The sequence below is a fragment of the Homarus americanus genome, unplaced genomic scaffold (assembly GCF_018991925.1).
Source record: "Homarus americanus isolate GMGI-L3 unplaced genomic scaffold, GMGI_Hamer_2.0 scaffold48406, whole genome shotgun sequence".
Taxonomy (NCBI): Eukaryota; Metazoa; Arthropoda; class Malacostraca; order Decapoda; family Nephropidae; genus Homarus; species Homarus americanus.
The window spans coordinates 5,165,839-5,187,492 of record NW_024753828.1 but is presented as its reverse complement, the minus strand read 5'-3'; the positions used below and the strand labels follow the sequence as shown (position 1 = coordinate 5,187,492).

General features: G+C 50.5%; 1 protein-coding gene across 1 annotated transcript in view; it reads right to left on the bottom strand.

The window, feature by feature from the left end:
* LOC121855503 overlaps positions 1-21,654 on the bottom strand; it is a 257,960-nt gene that overhangs the window by 42,510 nt on the left and 193,796 nt on the right. The window contains 7 exon segments of the mRNA XM_042350478.1: positions 2-17,991; positions 18,348-18,656; positions 19,400-19,711; positions 20,110-20,436; positions 20,555-20,872; positions 21,027-21,350; positions 21,462-21,654. The exon segment at positions 21,462-21,654 is cut by the window's right edge and continues 188 nt beyond it. Coding sequence (XP_042206412.1) covers positions 2-17,991; positions 18,348-18,656; positions 19,400-19,711; positions 20,110-20,436; positions 20,555-20,872; positions 21,027-21,350; positions 21,462-21,654 — 19,773 coding nt within the window.

Below are 21,654 nucleotides of genomic sequence, written 5' to 3'. Positions count from 1 at the left end.
CAGGAACTGGCCGGATAGGTGTGTGACTATCGGGTGGATGTTCAGCTATGGGAGGTACTGTAACAACGAGAGGTCTTTCTGTTGCTATAGCTATGCACCCTACTTGAGGATCTCCTGTTGTCCCTGGTGGGCACAGACACACTGGCCTGTGACTGATAGTCGTACAATCAGCTTCATCACCACAAACCCCAAGACTGCATGCATCATAACACAGCTTGTTCAAACATGAATTGTCCACATCACATTCATCGTTGTTCTCACAAGCGATAGGTACTTGAGGAACAATCACGGGTGGAGGAGGTCGCTCTATTGGTGGGTCTGGAGGAGGACGTGTTGGTTGCTCCACCAGAGGAGGAGGTCCTGGACTTGTAGGACCAGCGATGGGATGGATGACAGTCTCTTCTGAAGGAGGCTTATCCCCAGCAACCGGAGGAATGGGTGCGGGAGGTGTCTCTACAGCAAGAGCTGAGCACTTGATATTAGGGTTGCCAGTTGTTCCTGGTGGACATTTACAGGTAGCTCGATGTCCAATTGTCTGACAGTCGGCATTTTCACCACAAAATCCTGGATAACAAATATCAAGACAAAGTTTATTTACACAAGAATTATCAAACGGACACTCGTCAGTGCTCTCACAGCCCACAGGTACAGGACCAGGGGTGGGTGGTGGCGGCGGCTCTGTTACAGGAGGTGGTCTTGGTCTGGGTGTTGGGTCTTCTGCCACTGGGGGCTGACCTGGACTAGTTGGTGCACTAATTGGATGCACTGGATCACCTGGTTGAGCTGGGGGAAATTCTGCCATGGGAGGCGTCGGTCCAACTGGTCTTTCTGTGACGATGGATACACATGAATGTAAAGGATCTCCTGTGGTTCCTGGAGGACAGGTACAAACTGGACGATGATTCGCGATTCGGCAGTCTGCATCATCTCCACATATACCAAGACCGCATACATCATAACATAGGTTGTTGAGACAGGAATTGTCCGAGGTGCAGTCGTCATTGTTCTCACAAGCAATAACAATAGGAGGAACAACAGCAAGAGGTGGTGGTCTTGGACTGGTGGGCACTGGAGGTGCCGTTGTTGGCAATTCTACCAGAGGTGGTGGGGTAGGAGTGGTAGTTCCTGATGCAGGAACAACTGGATCACCCGGTGGTAAACTTGAGATACCCGCTACAGGCCTGTGGGTAATAGGTCTCTCGGTAGCTAAAGCCGTGCACCTCTCTGTTGGGTTACCTGTCGTGCCTGGTGGACATACGCAAGTGGGTCGGTGTCCTAAGGTCTTACAGTCAGCAGCCTCACCACAAATACCAGGATGACACACGTCCAGGCACAGTCTGTTGATGCAGCTGTTGTCGAAGGGACACTCACCAGTGCTCTCACAACCTATGGGGTTTGGTGGTGGTGTTGGTACTGCAGGAGGCAGTGCAATTGGAGCTTCTGTAGGTCGAGGAACTGGAAGTTGAGCTACTGGTGATGGCGGTGTTGAAGTAGGTCCAGGAACTGGCCGGATAGGTATGTGACTATCAGGTGGATGTTCAGCTATGGGAGGTACTGTAACAACGAGAGGTCTTTCTGTTGCTTTGGCTAAGCACCCTACTTGAGGATCTCCTGTTGTCCCTGGTGGGCACAGACACACTGGCCTGTGACTGATAGTTGTACAATCAGCTTCATCACCACAAACCCCAAGACTGCATGCATCATAACACAGCTTGTTCAAACATGAATTGTCCATATCACATTCATCGTTGTTCTCACAAGCGATAGGGACTAGAGGTACAATCTCGGGTGGAGGAGGTCGCTCTATTGGTGGGTCTGGAGGAGGACGTGTTGGTTGCTCCACTAGAGGAGGAGGTCCTGGACTTGTAGGACCAGCGATGGGATGGATGACAGTCTCTTCTGAAGGAGGCTTATCCCCAGCAACCGGAGGAATTGGTGCAGGAGGTGTCTCTACAGCAAGAGCTGAGCACTTGATATTAGGGTTGCCACTTGTTCCTGGTGGACATTTACAAGTCGGTCGATGTCCAACTGTCTGACAGTCGGCATTATCACCACAAAATCCTGGATGACAAATATCAAGACAAAGTTTATTTACACAGGAGTTATCAGATGGACACTCGTGATTGCTCTCACAGCCCACAGGTAGAGGACCAGGGGTGGGTGGTGGTGGCGGCTCTGTTACAGGAGGTGGTCTGGGTCTGGGTGTTGGGTGTTCTGCCACTGGGGGCTGACCTGGACTAGTTGGTGCACTAATTGGATGAACTGGATCACCTGGTTGAGCTGGTGGAAATTCTGCCATGGGAGGCGTCGGTCCAACTGGTCTTTCAGTGACGATGGATACACATGAATGTAAAGGATCTCCTGTGGTTCCTGGAGGACAGGTACAAACTGGACGATGACTGGTGATCTTGCATTCTGCGTTATCTCCACACACACCAAGACCGCATACATCGTAACATAGGTTGTTGAGGCAGGAATTGTCCGAGGCGCAGTCGTCATTGTTCTCACAAGCAATAACAATAGGAGGAACAACTGGAAGAGGTGGTGGTCTTGGACTGGTGGGCACTGGAGGGGCCGTTGTTGGCAATTCTACCAGAGGTGGTGGGGTAGGAGTGGTAGTTCCTGATGCAGGAACAACTGGATCACCCGGTGGTAAACTTGAGATACCCGCTACAGGCCTGTGGGTAATAGGTCTCTCGGTAGCTAAAGCCGTGCACCTCTCTGTTGGGTTACCTGTCGTGCCTGGTGGACATACACAAGTGGGTCGGTGTCCTAAGGTCTTACAGTCAGCAGCCTCACCACAAAAACCAGGATGACACACGTCCAGGCACAGTCTGTTGATGCAGCTGTTGTCGAAGGGACACTCACCAGTGCTCTCACAACCTATGGGGTTTGGTGGTGGTGTTGGTACTGCAGGAGGCAGTGCAATTGGAGCTTCTGTAGGTCGAGGAACTGGAAGTTGAGCTACTGGTGATGGCGGTGTTGAAGTAGGTCCAGGAACTGGCCGGATAGGTGTGTGACTATCGGGTGGATGTTCAGCTATGGGAGGTACTGTAACAACGAGAGGTCTTTCTGTTGCTATAGCTATGCACCCTACTTGAGGATCTCCTGTTGTCCCTGGTGGGCACAGACACACTGGCCTGTGACTGATAGTCGTACAATCAGCTTCATCACCACAAACCCCAAGACTGCATGCATCATAACACAGCTTGTTCAAACATGAATTGTCCACATCACATTCATCGTTGTTCTCACAAGCGATAGGTACTAGAGGAACAATCACGGGTGGAGGAGGTCGCTCTATTGGTGGGTCTGGAGGAGGACGTGTTGGTTGCTCCACCAGAGGAGGAGGTCCTGGACTTGTAGGACCAGCGATGGGATGGATGACAGTCTCTTCTGAGGGAGGCTTATCTCCAGCAACCGGAGGAATGGGTGCAGGAGGTGTCTCTACAGCAAGAGCTGAGCACTTGATATTAGGGTTGCCAGTTGTTCCTGGTGGACATTTACAAGTAGCTCGATGTCCAACTGTCTGACAGTCGGCATTTTCACCACAAAATCCTGGATAACAAATATCAAGACAAAGTTTATTTACACAAGAATTATCAAACGGACACTCGTCAGTGCTCTCACAGCCCACAGGTACAGGACCAGGGGTGGGTGGTGGTGGCGGCTCTGTTACAGGAGGTGGTCTGGGTCTGGGTGTTGGGTGTTCTGCCACTGGGGGCTGACCTGGACTAGTTGGTGCACTAATTGGATGTATTGGTTCTTTTGGTTGTACTGGCGGAAATTCTGCCATGGGAGGCGTCGGTCCAACTGGTCTTTCTGTGACGATGGATACACATGAATGTAAAGGATCTCCTGTGGTTCCTGGAGGACAGGTACAAACTGGACGATGATTCGCGATTCGGCAGTCTGCATCATCTCCACATATACCAAGAGCGCATACATCATAACATAGGTTGTTAACACAGGAATTGTCTGTGGTGCAGTCGTCATTGTTCCCACAAGCGATGGCAATGGAGGGAATAATAGGAGGTGGTATCGTTGTTGTTATAAGTGACGGAGGTCTCGTTGTAGGCATTTCAACCAGTGGAGGAGGTGTAGTTATGGTAGGTCCTGGCACGGGTTCAGGTGGTTGATACTGTGGTGTATGTGGTTGTCCTGCTATTGGTGAACTAGTAACAGGTCTATCAGTTGCTAACGAATGGCAACGTTCGGTGGGATTACCTGTAGTTCCCGGCGGACATACACACAGTGGTCGGTGGCCTATAGTTTGACATTCAGCATTCACACCACATAGTTTAGGACTACAAATGTCCATGCAGAGACGATTGATGCAGGTGGTGTCGAAGTTGCACTGATCGTTCTTCTCGCACCCGACTATGATTGGTGGGATGGAAACTGGTGTTGGTGGACGAGATGGAGCGGGCAGTGGAGGTCTAGGTTGGGACGTTTCTGCTATTGGTGGGGGTCGTGAAGTTGTATCTGAAATTGGACGAATTGATTCAAGAGGTGTGAGCGGCACCTCGGTAATGGGAGACACTGTTGTTGAACTTGCAAAAAGTAAAGCTGTGCATTTGATCTGAGGATTTCCAGTTGTACCAGGAGGACAAAGACACACAGGTCTATGACTAACAGTTCTGCAATCAGCATTTTCACCACATATCCCAATATTGCATGCATCATAGCAGAGCATATTAAGGCAAGTGTTATCAAAATCACAATCATCATTATTTTCACATGCTATAGAAATGAAAGGAATTAGAGGAGAAGGTGGAGGGCTAGACACCGGGGGGTCTGGAGGAGGACGTGTTGGTTGCTCCACCAGAGGAGGAGGTCCTGGACTTGTAGGACCAGCGATGGGATGGATGACAGTCTCTTCTGAGGGAGGCTTATCCCCAGCAACCGGAGGAATGGGTGCAGGAGGTGTGTCTACAGCAAGAGCTGAGCACTTGATATTAGGGTTGCCAGTTGTTCCTGGTGGACATTTACAAGTAGGTCGATGTCCAACTGTCTGACAGTCGGCATTTTCACCGCATAATCCTGGATGACAAATATCAAGACAAAGTTTATTTACACAAGAATTATCAAACGGACACTCGTCAGTGCTCTCACAGCCCACAGGTACAGGACCAGGGGTGGGTGGTGGCAGCGGCTCTGTTACAGGAGGTGGTCTGGGTCTGGGTGTTGGGTGTTCTGCCACTGGGGGCTGACCTGGACTAGTTGACTCGGTAACAGGGCGAATTGGGTCACCGGGATAGGCTGGAGGAAATTCGGCAATGGGAGGGTGTGGGGTCACTGGTCTTTCTGTAAGCAGGGACACACACTGCTGAGGAGGAGTGCCCGATGTACCTGGTGGACAGCTACAGACTGGACGATGATTATCGACTTTACACTTGGCATTTTCTCCACAAACACCGAGGCTACACACGTCATAACAGAGATTGTTGATACAAGAGTTGTCCACTGTGCATTCATCATTATTCTGACACGCAATTGCAATATCAGGAATAATCGGAAGGGGCAGAGGTGGTGGCTGCATAGCCTCAGTGGGTCTGCTGGTGGGCATCTCTGCCAGAGGAGGAAGTGGTGTAATGGTGGGACCAACAATGGGAATGATAGTAAGAACATCTGGTGATTTTGGTATCTCTGTCAGAGGAGGAACCGTGGCAGGTCTGTCAGTCATATGAGCAGAGCAATGTCTTGTAGGGTTGCCCGTGGTTCCTGGAGGACATGTACAAGAAGGTCTGTGGCCGAAAGTCTGACAATTGGCGTTTTCTCCACATAAACCTGGATAACACACATCCAGGCAGTAACGATTTACACACGTGTTATCAAAAGGACAGTGATCATTACTTTCACACCCGACTATAATAGACGAAGGAGTGGGTACTGGGGGTCTAGGGGTGGTGAGAGGTTCTAGAGGTTCAACGCTGACTTGTTCCGCTAATGGAGGGGGTCTTTCTGAAGAAGGACCGGTTATGGGACGAATAGGAATATGTGGTTGTTGTGGGGGTCGGTGTGTCACAGGGGGCAGAGTAGTTATCCTCTCTGTGGACGTAGCTTTGCAACCAACCTGCGGGTCTCCAGTTGTACCCGGCGGACAAAGACATACAGGTCTATGCTTGACTGAAACACATTGAGCATCATCACCACAGGATTTAAGGCTGCATACATCATAACACAACAAGTTAATACATGAATTGTCCACATCACATTCATCGTTGTTCTCACAAGCGATAGGTACTAGAGGAACAATCACGGGTGGAGGAGGTCGCTCTATTGGTGGGTCTGGAGGAGGACGTGTTGGTTGCTCCACCAGAGGAGGAGGTCCTGGACTTGTAGGACCAGCGATGGGATGGATGACAGTCTCTTCTGAAGGAGGCTTATCCCCAGCAACCGGAGGAATGGGTGCAGGAGGTGTCTCTACAGCAAGAGCTGAGCACTTTACAGTCGGGTTGCCAGTTGTACCAGGAGGACATTTACAAAATGGACGATGTTCGCTTGTAACACAGTCGGCATTTTCACCACAAAATCCTGGATGACAAATATCAAGACAAAATTTATTTACACAGGAGTTATCAAACGGACACTCGTCAGTGCTCTCACAGCCCACAGGTACAGGACCAGGGGTGGGTGGTGGTGGCGGCTCTGTTACAGGAGGTGGTCTTGGTCTGGGTGTTGGGTGTTCTGCCACTGGGGGCTGACCTGGACTAGTTGGTGCACTAATTGGATGCACTGGATCACCTGGTTGAGCTGGCGGAAATTCTGCCATGGGAGGCGTCGGTCCAACTGGTCTTTCAGTGACGATGGATACACATGAATGTAAAGGATCTCCTGTGGTTCCTGGAGGACAGGTACAAACTGGACGATGACTGGTGATCTTGCATTCTGCGTTATCTCCACACACACCAAGACCGCATACATCGTAACATAGGTTGTTGAGGCAGGAATTGTCCGAGGCGCAGTCGTCATTGTTCTCACAAGCAATAACAATAGGAGGAACAACTGGAAGAGGTGGTGGTCTTGGACTGGTGGGCACTGGAGGTGCCGTTGTTGGCAATTCCACTAGAGGTGGTGGGGTAGGAGTGGCAGTTCCTGATGCAGGAACAACTGGATCACCTGGTGGTAAACTTGAGATACCCGCTACAGGCCTGTGGGTAATAGGTCTCTCGGTAGCTAAAGCCGTGCACCTCTCTGTTGGGTTACCTGTCGTGCCTGGTGGACATACACAAGTGGGTCGGTGTCCTAAGGTCTTACAGTCAGCAGCTTCACCACAAAAACCAGGATGACACACGTCCAGGCACAGTCTGTTGATGCAGCTGTTGTCGAAGGGACACTCACCAGTGCTTTCACAACCTATGGGGTTTGGTGGTGGTGTTGGTACTGCAGGAGGCAGTGCAATTGGAGCTTCTGTAGGTCGAGGAACTGGAAGTTGAGCTACTGGTGATGGCGGTGTTGAAGTAGGTCCAGGAACTGGCCGGATAGCTGTGTGACTATCGGGTGGATGTTCAGCTATGGGAGGCATTGTAACAACGAGAGGTCTTTCTGTTGCTATGGCTATGCACCGTACTTGAGGATCTCCTGTTGTCCCTGGTGGGCACAGACACACTGGCCTGTGACTGATAGTCTTACAATCAGCTTCATCATCACAAACCCCAAGACTGCATGCATCATAACACAGATTGTTCAAACATGAATTGTCCACATCACATTCATCGTTGTTCTCACAAGCGATAGGTACTAGAGGAACAATCACGGGTGGAGGAGGTCGCTCTATTGGTGGGTCTGGAGGAGGACGTGTTGGTTGCTCCACCAGAGGAGGAGGTCCTGGACTTGTAGGACCAGCGATGGGATGGATGATAGTCTCTTCTGAAGGAGGCTTATCCCCAGCAACCGGAGGAATTGGTGCAGGAGGTGTCTCTACAGCAAGAGCTGAGCACTTGATATTAGGGTTGCCACTTGTTCCTGGTGGACATTTACAAGTCGGTCGATGTCCAACTGTCTGACAGTCGGCATTATCACCACAAAATCCTGGATGACAAATATCAAGACAAAATTTATTTACGCAAGAATTATCAAACGGACACTCGTCAGTGCTTTCACAGCCCACAGGTACAGGACCAGGGGTGGGTGGTCGCGGTGGCTGTGTCACAGAAGGTGGTTTTGGTCTGGGTGTTGGGTGTTCTGCCACTGGGGGCTGACCTGGACTAGTTGGTGCACTAATTGGGTGCACTGGATCACCTGGTTGAGCTGGCGGAAATTCTGCCGTGGGAGGCGTCGGTCCTACTGGTCTTTCAGTGACGATGGATACACATGAATGTAAAGGATCTCCTGTGGTTCCTGGAGGACAGGTACAAACTGGACGATGACTGGTGATCTTGCATTCTGCGTTATCTCCACACACACCAAGACCGCATACATCGTAACATAGGTTGTTGAGGCAGGAATTGTCCGAGGCGCAGTCGTCATTGTTCTCACAAGCAATAACAATAGGAGGAACAACTGGAAGAGGTGGTGGTCTTGGACTGGTGGGCATTGGAGGTGCCGTTGTTGGCAATTCTACCAGAGGTGGTGGGGTAGGAGTGGTAGTTCCTGATGCAGGAACAACTGGATCACCCGGTGGTAAACTTGAGATACCCGCTACAGGCCTGTGGGTAATAGGTCTCTCGGTAGCTAAAGCCGTGCACCTCTCTGTTGGGTTACCTGTCGTGCCTGGTGGACATACACAAGTGGGTCGGTGTCCTAAGGTCTTACAGTCAGCAGCTTCACCACAAAAACCAGGATGACACACGTCCAGGCACAGTCTGTTGATGCAGCTGTTGTCGAAGGGACACTCACCAGTGCTCTCACAACCTATGGGGTTTGGTGGTGGTGTTGGTACTGCAGGAGGCAGTGCAATTGGAGCTTCTGTAGGTCGAGGAACTGGAAGTTGAGCCACTGGTGATGGCGGTGTTGAAGTAGGTCCAGGAACTGGCCGGATAGGTGTGTGACTATCAGGTGGATGTTCAGCTATGGGAGGTACTGTAACAACGAGAGGTCTTTCTGTTGCTATGGCTATGCACCGTACTTGAGGATCTCCTGTTGTCCCTGGTGGGCACAGACACACTGGCCTGTGACTGATAGTCTTACAATCAGCTTCATCATCACAAACCCCAAGACTGCATGCATCATAACACAGATTGTTCAAACATGAATTGTCCACATCACATTCATCGTTGTTCTCACAAGCGATAGGTACTAGAGGAACAATCACGGGTGGAGGAGGTCGCTCTATTGGTGGGTCTGGAGGAGGACGTGTTGGTTGCTCCACCAGAGGAGGAGGTCCTGGACTTGTAGGACCAGCGATGGGATGGATGACAGTCTCTTCTGAAGGAGGCTTATCCCCAGCAACCGGAGGAATTGGTGCAGGAGGTGTCTCTACAGCAAGAGCTGAGCACTTGATATTAGGGTTGCCACTTGTTCCTGGTGGACATTTACAAGTAGGTCGATGTCCAACTGTCTGACAGTCGGCATTATCACCACAAAATCCTGGATAACAAATATCAAGACAAAATTTATTTACGCAAGAATTATCAAACGGACACTCGTCAGTGCTCTCACAGCCCACAGGTACAGGACCAGGGGTGGGTGGTCGTGGTGGCTGTGTCACAGAAGGTGGTTTTGGTCTGGGTGTTGGGTGTTCTGCCACTGGGGGCTGACCTGGACTAGTTGGTGCACTAATTGGATGCACTGGATCACCTGGTTGAGCTGGCGGAAATTCTGCCGTGGGAGGCGTCGGTCCAACTGGTCTTTCAGTGACGATGGATACACATGAATGTAAAGGATCTCCTGTGGTTCCTGGAGGACAGGTACAAACTGGACGATGACTGGTGATCTTGCATTCTGCGTTATCTCCACACACACCAAGACCGCATACATCGTAACATAGGTTGTTGAGGCAGGAATTGTCCGAGGCGCAGTCGTCATTGTTCTCACAAGCAATAACAATAGGAGGAACAACTGGAAGAGGTGGTGGTCTTGGACTGGTGGGCACTGGAGGTGCCGTTGTTGGCAATTCTACCAGAGGTGGTGGGGTAGGAGTGGTAGTTCCTGATGCAGGAACAACTGGATCACCCGGTGGTAAACTTGAGATACCCGCTACAGGCCTGTGGGTAATAGGTCTCTCGGTAGCTAAAGCCGTGCACCTCTCTGTTGGGTTACCTGTCGTGCCTGGTGGACATACACAAGTGGGTCGGTGTCCTAAGGTCTTACAGTCAGCAGCTTCACCACAAAAACCAGGATGACACACGTCCAGGCACAGTCTGTTGATGCAGCTGTTGTCGAAGGGACACTCACCAGTGCTCTCACAACCTATGGGGTTTGGTGGTGGTGTTGGTACTGCAGGAGGCAGTGCAATTGGAGCTTCTGTAGGTCGAGGAACTGGAAGTTGAGCTACTGGTGATGGCGGTGTTGAAGTAGGTCCAGGAACTGGCCGGATAGGTGTGTGACTATCAGGTGGATGTTCAGCTATGGGAGGTACTGTAACAACGAGAGGTCTTTCTGTTGCTATGGCTATGCACCGTACTTGAGGATCTCCTGTTGTCCCTGGTGGGCACAGACACACTGGCCTGTGACTGATAGTCTTACAATCAGCTTCATCATCACAAACCCCAAGACTGCATGCATCATAACACAGATTGTTCAAACATGAATTGTCCACATCACATTCATCGTTGTTCTCACAAGCGATAGGTACTAGAGGAACAATCACGGGTGGAGGAGGTCGCTCTATTGGTGGGTCTGGAGGAGGACGTGTTGGTTGCTCCACCAGAGGAGGAGGTCCTGGACTTGTAGGACCAGCGATGGGATGGATGACAGTCTCTTCTGAAGGAGGCTTATCCCCAGCAACCGGAGGAATTGGTGCAGGAGGTGTCTCTACAGCAAGAGCTGAGCACTTGATATTAGGGTTGCCACTTGTTCCTGGTGGACATTTACAAGTAGGTCGATGTCCAACTGTCTGACAGTCGGCATTATCACCACAAAATCCTGGATAACAAATATCAAGACAAAATTTATTTACGCAAGAATTATCAAACGGACACTCGTCAGTGCTCTCACAGCCCACAGGTACAGGACCAGGGGTGGGTGGTCGTGGTGGCTGTGTCACAGAAGGTGGTTTTGGTCTGGGTGTTGGGTGTTCTGCCACTGGGGGCTGACCTGGACTAGTTGGTGCACTAATTGGATGCACTGGATCACCTGGTTGAGCTGGCGGAAATTCTGCCGTGGGAGGCGTCGGTCCAACTGGTCTTTCAGTGACGATGGATACACATGAATGTAAAGGATCTCCTGTGGTTCCTGGAGGACAGGTACAAACTGGACGATGACTGGTGATCTTGCATTCTGCGTTATCTCCACACACACCAAGACCGCATACATCGTAACATAGGTTGTTGAGGCAGGAATTGTCCGAGGCGCAGTCGTCATTGTTCTCACAAGCAATAACAATAGGAGGAACAACTGGAAGAGGTGGTGGTCTTGGACTGGTGGGCACTGGAGGGGCCGTTGTTGGCAATTCTACCAGAGGTGGTGGGGTAGGAGTGGTAGTTCCTGATGCAGGAACAACTGGATCACCCGGTGGTAAACTTGAGATACCCGCTACAGGCCTGTGGGTAATAGGTCTCTCGGTAGCTAAAGCCGTGCACCTCTCTGTTGGGTTACCTGTCGTGCTTGGTGGACATACACAAGTGGGTCGGTGTCCTAAGGTCTTACAGTCAGCAGCTTCACCACAAAAACCAGGATGACACACGTCCAGGCACAGTCTGTTGATGCAGCTGTTGTCGAAGGGACACTCATCAGTGCTCTCACAACCTATGGGGTTTGGTGGTGGTGTTGGTACTGCAGGAGGCAGTGCAATTGGAGCTTCTGTAGGTCGAGGAACTGGAAGTTGAGCCACTGGTGATGGCGGTGTTGAAGTAGGTCCAGGAACTGGCCGGATAGGTGTGTGACTATCAGGTGGATGTTCAGCTATGGGAGGTACTGTAACAACGAGAGGTCTTTCTGTTGCTATAGCTATGCACCCTACTTGAGGATCTCCTGTTGTCCCTGGTGGGCACAGACACACTGGCCTGTGACTGATAGTCTTACAATCAGCTTCATCACCACAAACCCCAAGACTGCATGCATCATAACACAGCTTGTTCAAACATGAATTGTCCACATCACATTCATCGTTGTTCTCACAAGCGATAGGTACTAGAGGAACAATCACGGGTGGAGTTGGTCGCTCTATTGGTGGGTCTGGAGGAGGACGTGTTGGTTGCTCCACCAGAGGAGGAGGTCCTGGACTTGTAGGACCAGCGATGGGATGGATGACAGTCTCTTCTGAAGGAGGCTTATCCCCAGCAACCGGAGGAATTGGTGCAGGAGGTGTCTCTACAGCAAGAGCTGAGCACTTGATATTAGGGTTGCCACTTGTTCCTGGTGGACATTTACAAGTAGGTCGATGTCCAACTGTCTGACAGTCGGCATTATCACCACAAAATCCTGGATGACAAATATCAAGACAAAATTTATTTACGCAAGAATTATCAAACGGACACTCGTCAGTGCTCTCACAGCCCACAGGTACAGGACCAGGGGTGGGTGGTCGTGGTGGCTGTGTCACAGAAGGTGGTTTTGGTCTGGGTGTTGGGTGTTCTGCCACTGGGGGCTGACCTGGACTAGTTGGTGCACTAATTGGATGCACTGGATCACCTGGTTGAGCTGGCGGAAATTCTGCCATGGGAGGCGTCGGTCCAACTGGTCTTTCAGTGACGATGGATACACATGAATGTAAAGGATCTCCTGTGGTTCCTGGAGGACAGGTACAAACTGGACGATGACTGGTGATCTTGCATTCTGCGTTATCTCCACACACACCAAGACCGCATACATCGTAACATAGGTTGTTGAGGCAGGAATTGTCCGAGGCGCAGTCGTCATTGTTCTCACAAGCAATAACAATAGGAGGAACAACTGGAAGAGGTGGTGGTCTTGGACTGGTGGGCACTGGAGGTGCCGTTGTTGGCAATTCTACCAGAGGTGGTGGGGTAGGAGTGGTAGTTCCTGATGCAGGAACAACTGGATCACCCGGTGGTAAACTTGAGATACCCGCTACAGGCCTGTGGGTAATAGGTCTCTCGGTAGCTAAAGCCGTGCACCTCTCTGTTGGGTTACCTGTCGTGCCTGGTGGACATACACAAGTGGGTCGGTGTCCTAAGGTCTTACAGTCAGCAGCCTCACCACAAAAACCAGGATGACACACGTCCAGGCACAGTCTGTTGATGCAGCTGTTGTCGAAGGGACACTCACCAGTGCTCTCACAACCTATGGGGTTTGGTGGTGGTGTTGGTACTGCAGGAGGCAGTGCAATTGGAGCTTCTGTAGGTCGAGGAACTGGAAGTTGAGCTACTGGTGATGGCGGTGTTGAAGTAGGTCCAGGAACTGGCCGGATAGGTGTGTGACTATCAGGTGGATGTTCAGCTATGGGAGGTACTGTAACAACGAGAGGTCTTTCTGTTGCTATAGCTATGCACCCTACTTGAGGATCTCCTGTTGTCCCTGGTGGGCACAGACACACTGGCCTGTGACTGATAGTCTTACAATCAGCTTCATCACCACAAACCCCAAGACTGCATGCATCATAACACAGCTTGTTCAAACATGAATTGTCCACATCACATTCATCGTTGTTCTCACAAGCGATAGGTACTAGAGGAACAATCACGGGTGGAGGAGGTCGCTCTATTGGTGGGTCTGGAGGAGGACGTGTTGGTTGCTCCACCAGAGGAGGAGGTCCTGGACTTGTAGGACCAGGAATGGGCTGGATGACAGTCTCTTCTGAAGGAGGCTTATCCCCAGCAACCGGAGGAATGGGTGCAGGAGGTGTCTCTACAGCAAGAGCTGAGCACTTGATATTAGGGTTGCCACTTGTTCCTGGTGGACATTTACAAGTAGGTCGATGTCCAATTGTCTGACAGTCGGCATTTTCACCACAAAATCCTGGATAACAAATATCAAGACAAAGTTTATTTACACAGGAGTTATCAAACGGACACTCGTCAGTGCTCTCACAGCCCACAGGTAGAGGACCAGGGGTGGGTGGTGGCGGCGACTCTGTTACAGGAGGTGGTCTGGGTCTGGGTGTTGGGTGTTCTGCCACTGGGGGCTGACCTGGACTAGTTGGTGCACTAATTGGATGAACTGGATCTCCTGGTTGAGCTGGCGAAAATTCTGCCATAGGAGGCGTCGGTCCAACTGGTCTTTCTGTGACGATGGATACACATGAATGTAAAGGATCTCCTGTGGTTCCTGGAGGACAGGTACAAACTGGACGATGACTGGTGATCTTGCATTCTGCGTTATCTCCACACACACCAAGACCGCATACATCGTAACATAGGTTGTTGAGACAGGAATTGTCCGAGGCGCAGTCGTCATTGTTCTCACAAGCAATAACAATAGGAGGAACAACTGGAAGAGGTGGTGGTCTTGGACTGGTGGGCACTGGAGGGGCCGTTGTTGGCAATTCCACCAGAGGTGGTGGGGTAGGAGTGGTAGTTCCTGATGCAGGAACAACTGGATCACCCGGTGGTAAACTTGAGATACCCGCTACAGGCCTGTGGGTAATAGGTCTCTCGGTAGCTAAAGCCGTGCACCTCTCTGTTGGGTTACCTGTCGTGCCTGGTGGACATACACAAGTGGGTCGGTGTCCTAAGGTCTTACAGTCAGCAGCTTCACCACAAAAACCAGGATGACACACGTCCAGGCACAGTCTGTTGATGCAGCTGTTGTCGAAGGGACACTCACCAGTGCTCTCACAACCTATGGGGTTTGGTGGTGGTGTTGGTACTGCAGGAGGTAGTGCAATTGGAGCTTCTGTAGGTCGAGGAACTGGAAGTTGAGCTACTGGTGATGGCGGTGTTGAAGTAGGTCCAGGAACTGGCCGGATAGGTGTGTGACTATCAGGTGGATGTTCAGCTATGGGAGGTACTGTAACAACGAGAGGTCTTTCTGTTGCTATGGCTATGCACCGTACTTGAGGATCTCCTGTTGTCCCTGGTGGGCACAGACACACTGGCCTGTGACTGATAGTCTTACAATCAGCTTCATCACCACAAACCCCAAGACTGCATGCATCATAACAAAGCTTGTTCAAACATGAATTGTCCACATCACATTCATCGTTGTTCTCACAAGCGATAGGTACTTGAGGAACAATCACGGGTGGAGGAGGTCGCTCTATTGGTGGGTCTGGAGGAGGACGTGTTGGTTGCTCCACCAGTGGAGGAGGTCCTGGACTTGTAGGACCGGGAATGGGATGGATGATAGTTTCTTCTGAAGGAGGCTTATCCCCAGCAACCGGAGGAATTGGTGCAGGAGGTGTCTCTACAGCAAGAGCTGAGCACTTGATATTAGGGTTGCCACTTGTTCCTGGTGGACATTTACAAGTAGGTCGATGTCCAACTGTCTGACAGTCGGCATTTTCACCACAAAATCCTGGATGACAAATATCAAGACAAAGTTTATTTACACAAGAATTATCAAACGGACACTCGTCAGTGCTCTCACAGCCCACAGGTACAGGACCAGGGGTGGGTGGTTGTGGCGGCTGTGTCACAGAAGGTGGTCTGGGTCTGGGTGTTGGGTGTTCTGCCATTGGGGGCAAACCTGGACTTGTTGTTGCTGAAACAGGATGTATATGTCCAAAGTCTTTAGGTTCCAGTGTTCCTACTATTGGTGGTGTCATAGTTGGTCTCTCTGTTACCAATGCTATACATTTTCCCGTGGGATCTCCAGTGGTCCCTGGTGGACAAGTACACACTGGACGATGTTTTGCGACTTTACAGTTGGCATTTTCTCCGCAGATGCCTAAAGAACAAACATCAAAGCACAGTTTGTTATAGCACGTATTATCCACGGTGCAATCATCATTATTTTCACATGCAATTACAATAGGAGAAACGATGGGAGGAATATGTATTTGCGGCATTTCCTGTGGGGGACGACTAGTGGGTGGTTCTACAACTAATGGAGGGGGCATCGTATGCAAGGGGCCAGGAAGAGGCCGGATTGGAGGTGAAGGGCTTGTGGGTTGTTTTCCAGCAACTGGTGGAAGTTGTGTTGGGACTTCCTCTGTTAGTAAGGCAGTGCATTTTATAGTTGGGTTTCCAGAGGTTCCTGGAGGGCATGAGCAAGTTGGTCGATTGGCAAAGGTTTGACAGTGTGCGTTGTCGGCACATAGCGAAGGACTACACACGTCACCACAGAGACGGTTGATGCAGGTGTTATCGAATGGGCAGTCGTCATTGCTTTCGCATCCGACGGTTATGGGTAATGTTGTGTGGTGGACAGTTGTGGGTTGTGTATAAGTCTTTTCTGGTGCTCTGGTAGTGGTAGGGGCAGCCACAGGCGAGGGTGTGGTATGTCTTGTGCCCTCCTGTGGACGGATGAGCACGTCTGGTACAGAAGGTTGGGTGTCCGCGAGAGGGCGAAGCGTGGTGGGTGGAGCTTTCGTTGCTACAGCTATGCACTTGACATATGGATCGCCGACAGTCCCTGGAGGGCAAGAGCACTCGGGGAAGTTATGGTGGATATGACAGTCTGCGTTGCTGCCACAATAGCCTCGACTGCAAACATCTACACACAGTTTATTTACACAAGTGGTGCTGAAGTGGCAATCGGCTGTACTCTCACAACCAATGGTGATTGGAGGTGGAAGAGGTAGGAATGGTGGTGGCGGCCTGGGAGTAAGAGGCCTTTCGCGTTGGGGAGTGGGAAATTCGGCTATTGGTCCCTTTGTTGTGGTGGTCATGGAAATAGGCCGAGGCAGGGTAGTAGACGGTAGAGGGGGTCTCTCCACGATAGGAGGGAGACGTTCACAGTCATAGCCAGAGCCTGTGAAGCCCAGAAAGCAGGAACACACGGGGAAGTGCTTGAGGGTCTCACATTGGGCAAGGGGTGAACATGGATTAAATACGATGCAGGGATTGACACATTTGCGCTGGGCACAAGCCTTGTTGTCAGGACAGTCCCGATCTGTGAGACACTGGGGTGGAGGAGTGGCTGGTAACGGCTCCTTGCACTCGATGAATGGGTTGCCCACAAATCCTGGCTGACAGTAACACACAGGCTGGTGGTTTTCGCCACGACATAAGGCATTGCGACTACGGCACGGGTTAGTCACACTGCACACTGGCACACAGTCAAAGTTGTTACACATCTCGTCTACGTCACATTCAAAGTCTCGAGTACACTGAAGGTCAACTGCGTGGCTCGGGGGCCGAGTGGCCACCCCTGGTCTGACAGTTGTATGAGTGGGATATTCAGCAATAGGTGAGGGAATGGTAGAGGTGGTGGGCAGCTCACAATAATATCCGTTGCCAATATAACCCTGAATGCACCTACATTGTGGAAGATGAGAGACAACGGTGCACTCGGCCAGGTGGGAACACGGATTGGCCACCTGGCACGGACTAACGCACCGACGTTCAGCACAGGCTTTTTCCTGTGGACACTCGACGTCTGCCAAGCAGTCAGGCCTGGGAGTGGTGGTGGTCGGGTTGCAGCGTGTTTGTGGATTACCCTGGAACCCTGGGGGACACTTGCAGACTGGCCGGTGCTGGATGACGGTACACTCGGCCCCGGTAGCACAAGGGTGCTCACCCCTGCATGGGTCGATGCATCGCTCGTTGATGCAGGTCCGCGATGGGGAGCAGTGTGAGTTAGACTTACACTCAGTGGGTGGGAGTGGGGGAGAGGATGGGACAGTTGGAGGATGGAAGGGTCGGGAGGTTGGGGTCGAGGGGGTGACTACAAGCAGGGGAGAAGGAGGAATGATCGGGGAACACCCTCGCTCGGGGTTGCCCGTGTAACCTGGGAGACAATAGCATATAGGAACATTGTTAATAACTCGACATTCAGTGTTAAAGCCGCATGCATTCAGGGAGCATTGGACGAGCTTCGTCGGTGCTGAAAAACAGTTATGGATCATGCAATTAGCACATGCACTAGGTAGGTACACTTTAAAGTTTGTACATTATGATACATGCTCCTTATTCGAAACTTTCTCGATGCAAAAAAATATCATGAAACTTGAAAACATAGAGCAAAAAACATGCTAGCGCCAGGCAAGATATGCCATGCAAAATGACATGCTCAATCATATGGCATTTCATGCTAAAAGAATTTCATGCTTCTGATGGAAATATAATAAACACGGCTTTATGGCTTTCGTGCAGAGAAAAAACATCTTTATATGACAGACATATACAGTACATATAAGAAAACAATAACCAGGCCCAAAGCAGTTCAGGGAGGGTACTTACCACGCACGCACTCGACCTTTGGATTGCCATCATATCTGCGAGGACAGGTGCAAATAGCCTGGTGGTTGACGGCATCACAGACAGCGTTCAGACCGCAGGTGCCAGGTTGGCAGGGGTCGCGGCACTTCTGGTTGACACACGCCAGGTACTTGGGGCAGTCTGAGTTGATGGTACACTCGACTCGACACTCCAAGTAGGGGTTGCCGAAGTAGTTCGGGAAACAAGTACACACAGCTTGCCCATTCTCCTTCACAGCACAGTTGGTGTTGGAGCCGCACGGTGAGGGGTTGCACGGGTCGACAGGGCTCTCTTCAAAGACCACATAACGTTAAGAACCAGAACTACTGGACCCAGACTCACCTAGATTCAGTTTGTTTTGTCTCCAAACTGGTGTTTAGTGGAAGTGCTTATTTCAGTATATTTTCGGTGCCAAATTGGACGTTCTATTTGTGGTTCACCTTTAGTTGGGTGAGTGTTTACGTGTCCAGTTGTAAGAGAATCTTAATCAATGAACCTTTGAGAATCTGGGTCCTAGGTTGTCAGGTCATCCCATTACTGGTATGACCTGTCTATACTAAATTACAATACATATCAAATTACATAAATAAATGGATAACTATAAATGACAATTTTGGAATTGAAGATTAAATTTTCTCATTTTAATGAGATGTTTGTTGACGTGTCAGTAATCGGTGTAAACAGCTCCGTGAACAAGACAGCTAAGTGACTCACTCACTCACCGAGATAACTTTCTGACCCTAGCCGTCAATGTTTAGTCCGTCGTGTTTTGCTTTAGTACGCGCTTGCTTAACTTAACAATACCAAGTGTTGTATTCAATAAGGATACCCAAGATCTGCTTTATATAAGAACATGTGTGGAGTATTTCTACCAGTTGTCGTGGTACCTTTCTCTCACCTTTGTATACTGATCCTATGCTACTACCTGTATCTGTACACCGTATCAATGTAAGCCAAGACAATAACTCTGGTAGGTAGATTAAGAAACAACAAAAACAAACGTAACGGAGGTGACCAAAATAGAGAGGACTCACCTTTCTTAATTTCACAAGCCACAAGAGGGTCTCCCGTGAGGCCCTCGGCACAGGTGCACAGAGGGTTGTGACCAAAGACGTTACAATCGGCCCCACTCCCACACACGCCCACGCACGGGTCGACGCACTTCTGGTTGACACACGCCTGGCTCACAAGGCAGTCCGAGTTAATGGTGCATTCGGGTTTACAGCCCACGTCAGGGTTGCCAACGTACCCAGGGACGCAGGAGCAGACGGCCCTATCCACCATCACCCGGCAGTTGGTGTATGATCCACACGGTGTAGGGTTACACGGGTCAAGGGGGGTGCGAACTGTAACACCATTAACAACATCATTACTACTATAAGCAACAATAATAGTAACAATAATATGAGTAATAATAATTATTCAAGTCAATAATATTAAAACAAATAATACAAGTAATCTATATCTTTTAATGCCTTGTGTCTCGTTACCTCCGTCAGGGACACATCACATACCGAGTCCTCAATTAATATTTCAGCCATCTAAAAGTGTTGACATGCATGAAAAACACCTGAGAAAAATGGAAGAATTGTACCTGCTTACTATGAGAAACATGTTGACTAGGATTAAGCATTAAGTTTGTCTTAGCTGTTGTATGACTTATAAGCGAGACACTGTTCGTTCACAGCAGAGAAGGGTCGCCGTGATGCACAACTAAACGGTGAAGCACGGAAGAAGCACTTACTTGGCTCGCAGCGGACGAAGGGGTCACCTGTCATGGTCCTCTGGCAGGAACACACAGGGTTGTGGTTGACGATATCACAGATGGCATCAATGCCACAGGTGCCAGGACAAGGATCTTCGCAACGTTGGTTGACACAAGCTAGGTACTTAGGGCACTGGGAGTTGATGACGCATTCGGGACGGCAGTTGTTGTATGGGTTCCCAAAGTATCCAGGTTTACATGTACACACACCACGAGTTCCCTGGACACGACAGTCGGCGTTGGGGCCACAAATGCCCTCCCTGCAGGGGTCAACAAACTCCTTGGGAGGCACCACCGTCGACACAGCTGTAACACACATAATAAACATGTTAGGACATTGGCAGTAGGTATAGAAGAATGGCCCACACCTGTGTGTAACACCTATAAGGTATATCAGGGGCAAGGAGGAGGGGTCAGGTCTTACCAAGTGGGATACGGGTGCACCGAACGAAAGGTTCGCCTGTGAACCCTGGAACACAGGTGCACACCGGGGAGTGGTTGATGACGCGGCATTCTGCGTTGGTGCCACACACCCCGGGACAAGGATCAATGCACTTTTGTCTGTTACATGCCATCGTGGCCGGACAATCGCGGTTGACGACACAAATTGGGCGACAATTTGGCGGGGCACCAATGAAGCCCGGAAGACAGGTGCATACGGGGCGGTCTACCACCTCCCTGCAGTCGGCATTGGGGCCACACACCTCACACAGGTCCTCTAGCTCCTCGGACGAGCCCTCGTCTAGAAAGGGGAAGTGTGACACTTGCACAGGGTCATGCAGGAACAAATGTGTTTTATAGAAAGATGTAGATCAGTATTTAGTAAAGTTAGCGTGCACTATTGAGAACAATTATATAAGTCAAGAAACAAGGAGGCATAATAGATGTTGTCATACCCGGCCTAGGGAAGCATCTCTCGTAAGGACTGCCGGTGTAACCAGACGGACACGTGCAAATAGGGGTATGGTTGGGTACTCTGCACTCTGCATTGATGCCACAAGTGCCTGGACATGGGTCGATACACTTGTCATTAACACAAGCCAGGCCAGAGTCACATTGTGAGTCAGCTGAGCAGGAGGGTCGACAGGCAGTGTATGGGTCACCAAAGTACCCTGCGATACACTGGCACACGCCCTGGTGACACTCAGCCAAGGTGCCACATGGAGATGGATCGCAGGGGTCAGTGGTCAGGGGAGGCGCAGGTGGTGAAGTCTCAGCTGCTGGGACACACATACCCGCCGGTCACAACACAAGTACTCGTTACTGTATAAGCATTATTATAACATATATCATGCACTAGTAAAGGGAGACAGACATGAAGGAAAGCTTACATATAGTTGGTGAAGGACTGCAGGCTGTGTAGGCGTCTCCTGTGTACTCGAGGGGACACATGCACACAGGCTTATGCATGATCACGTGACACTCTGCCCTCACCCCACACAAACCCGTGCAGGGGTCAACGCACTCATTCCTCTCACACGCCTTGTTCCTCCCACAGTCAGAGTCCACCACGCACTCGAGGCG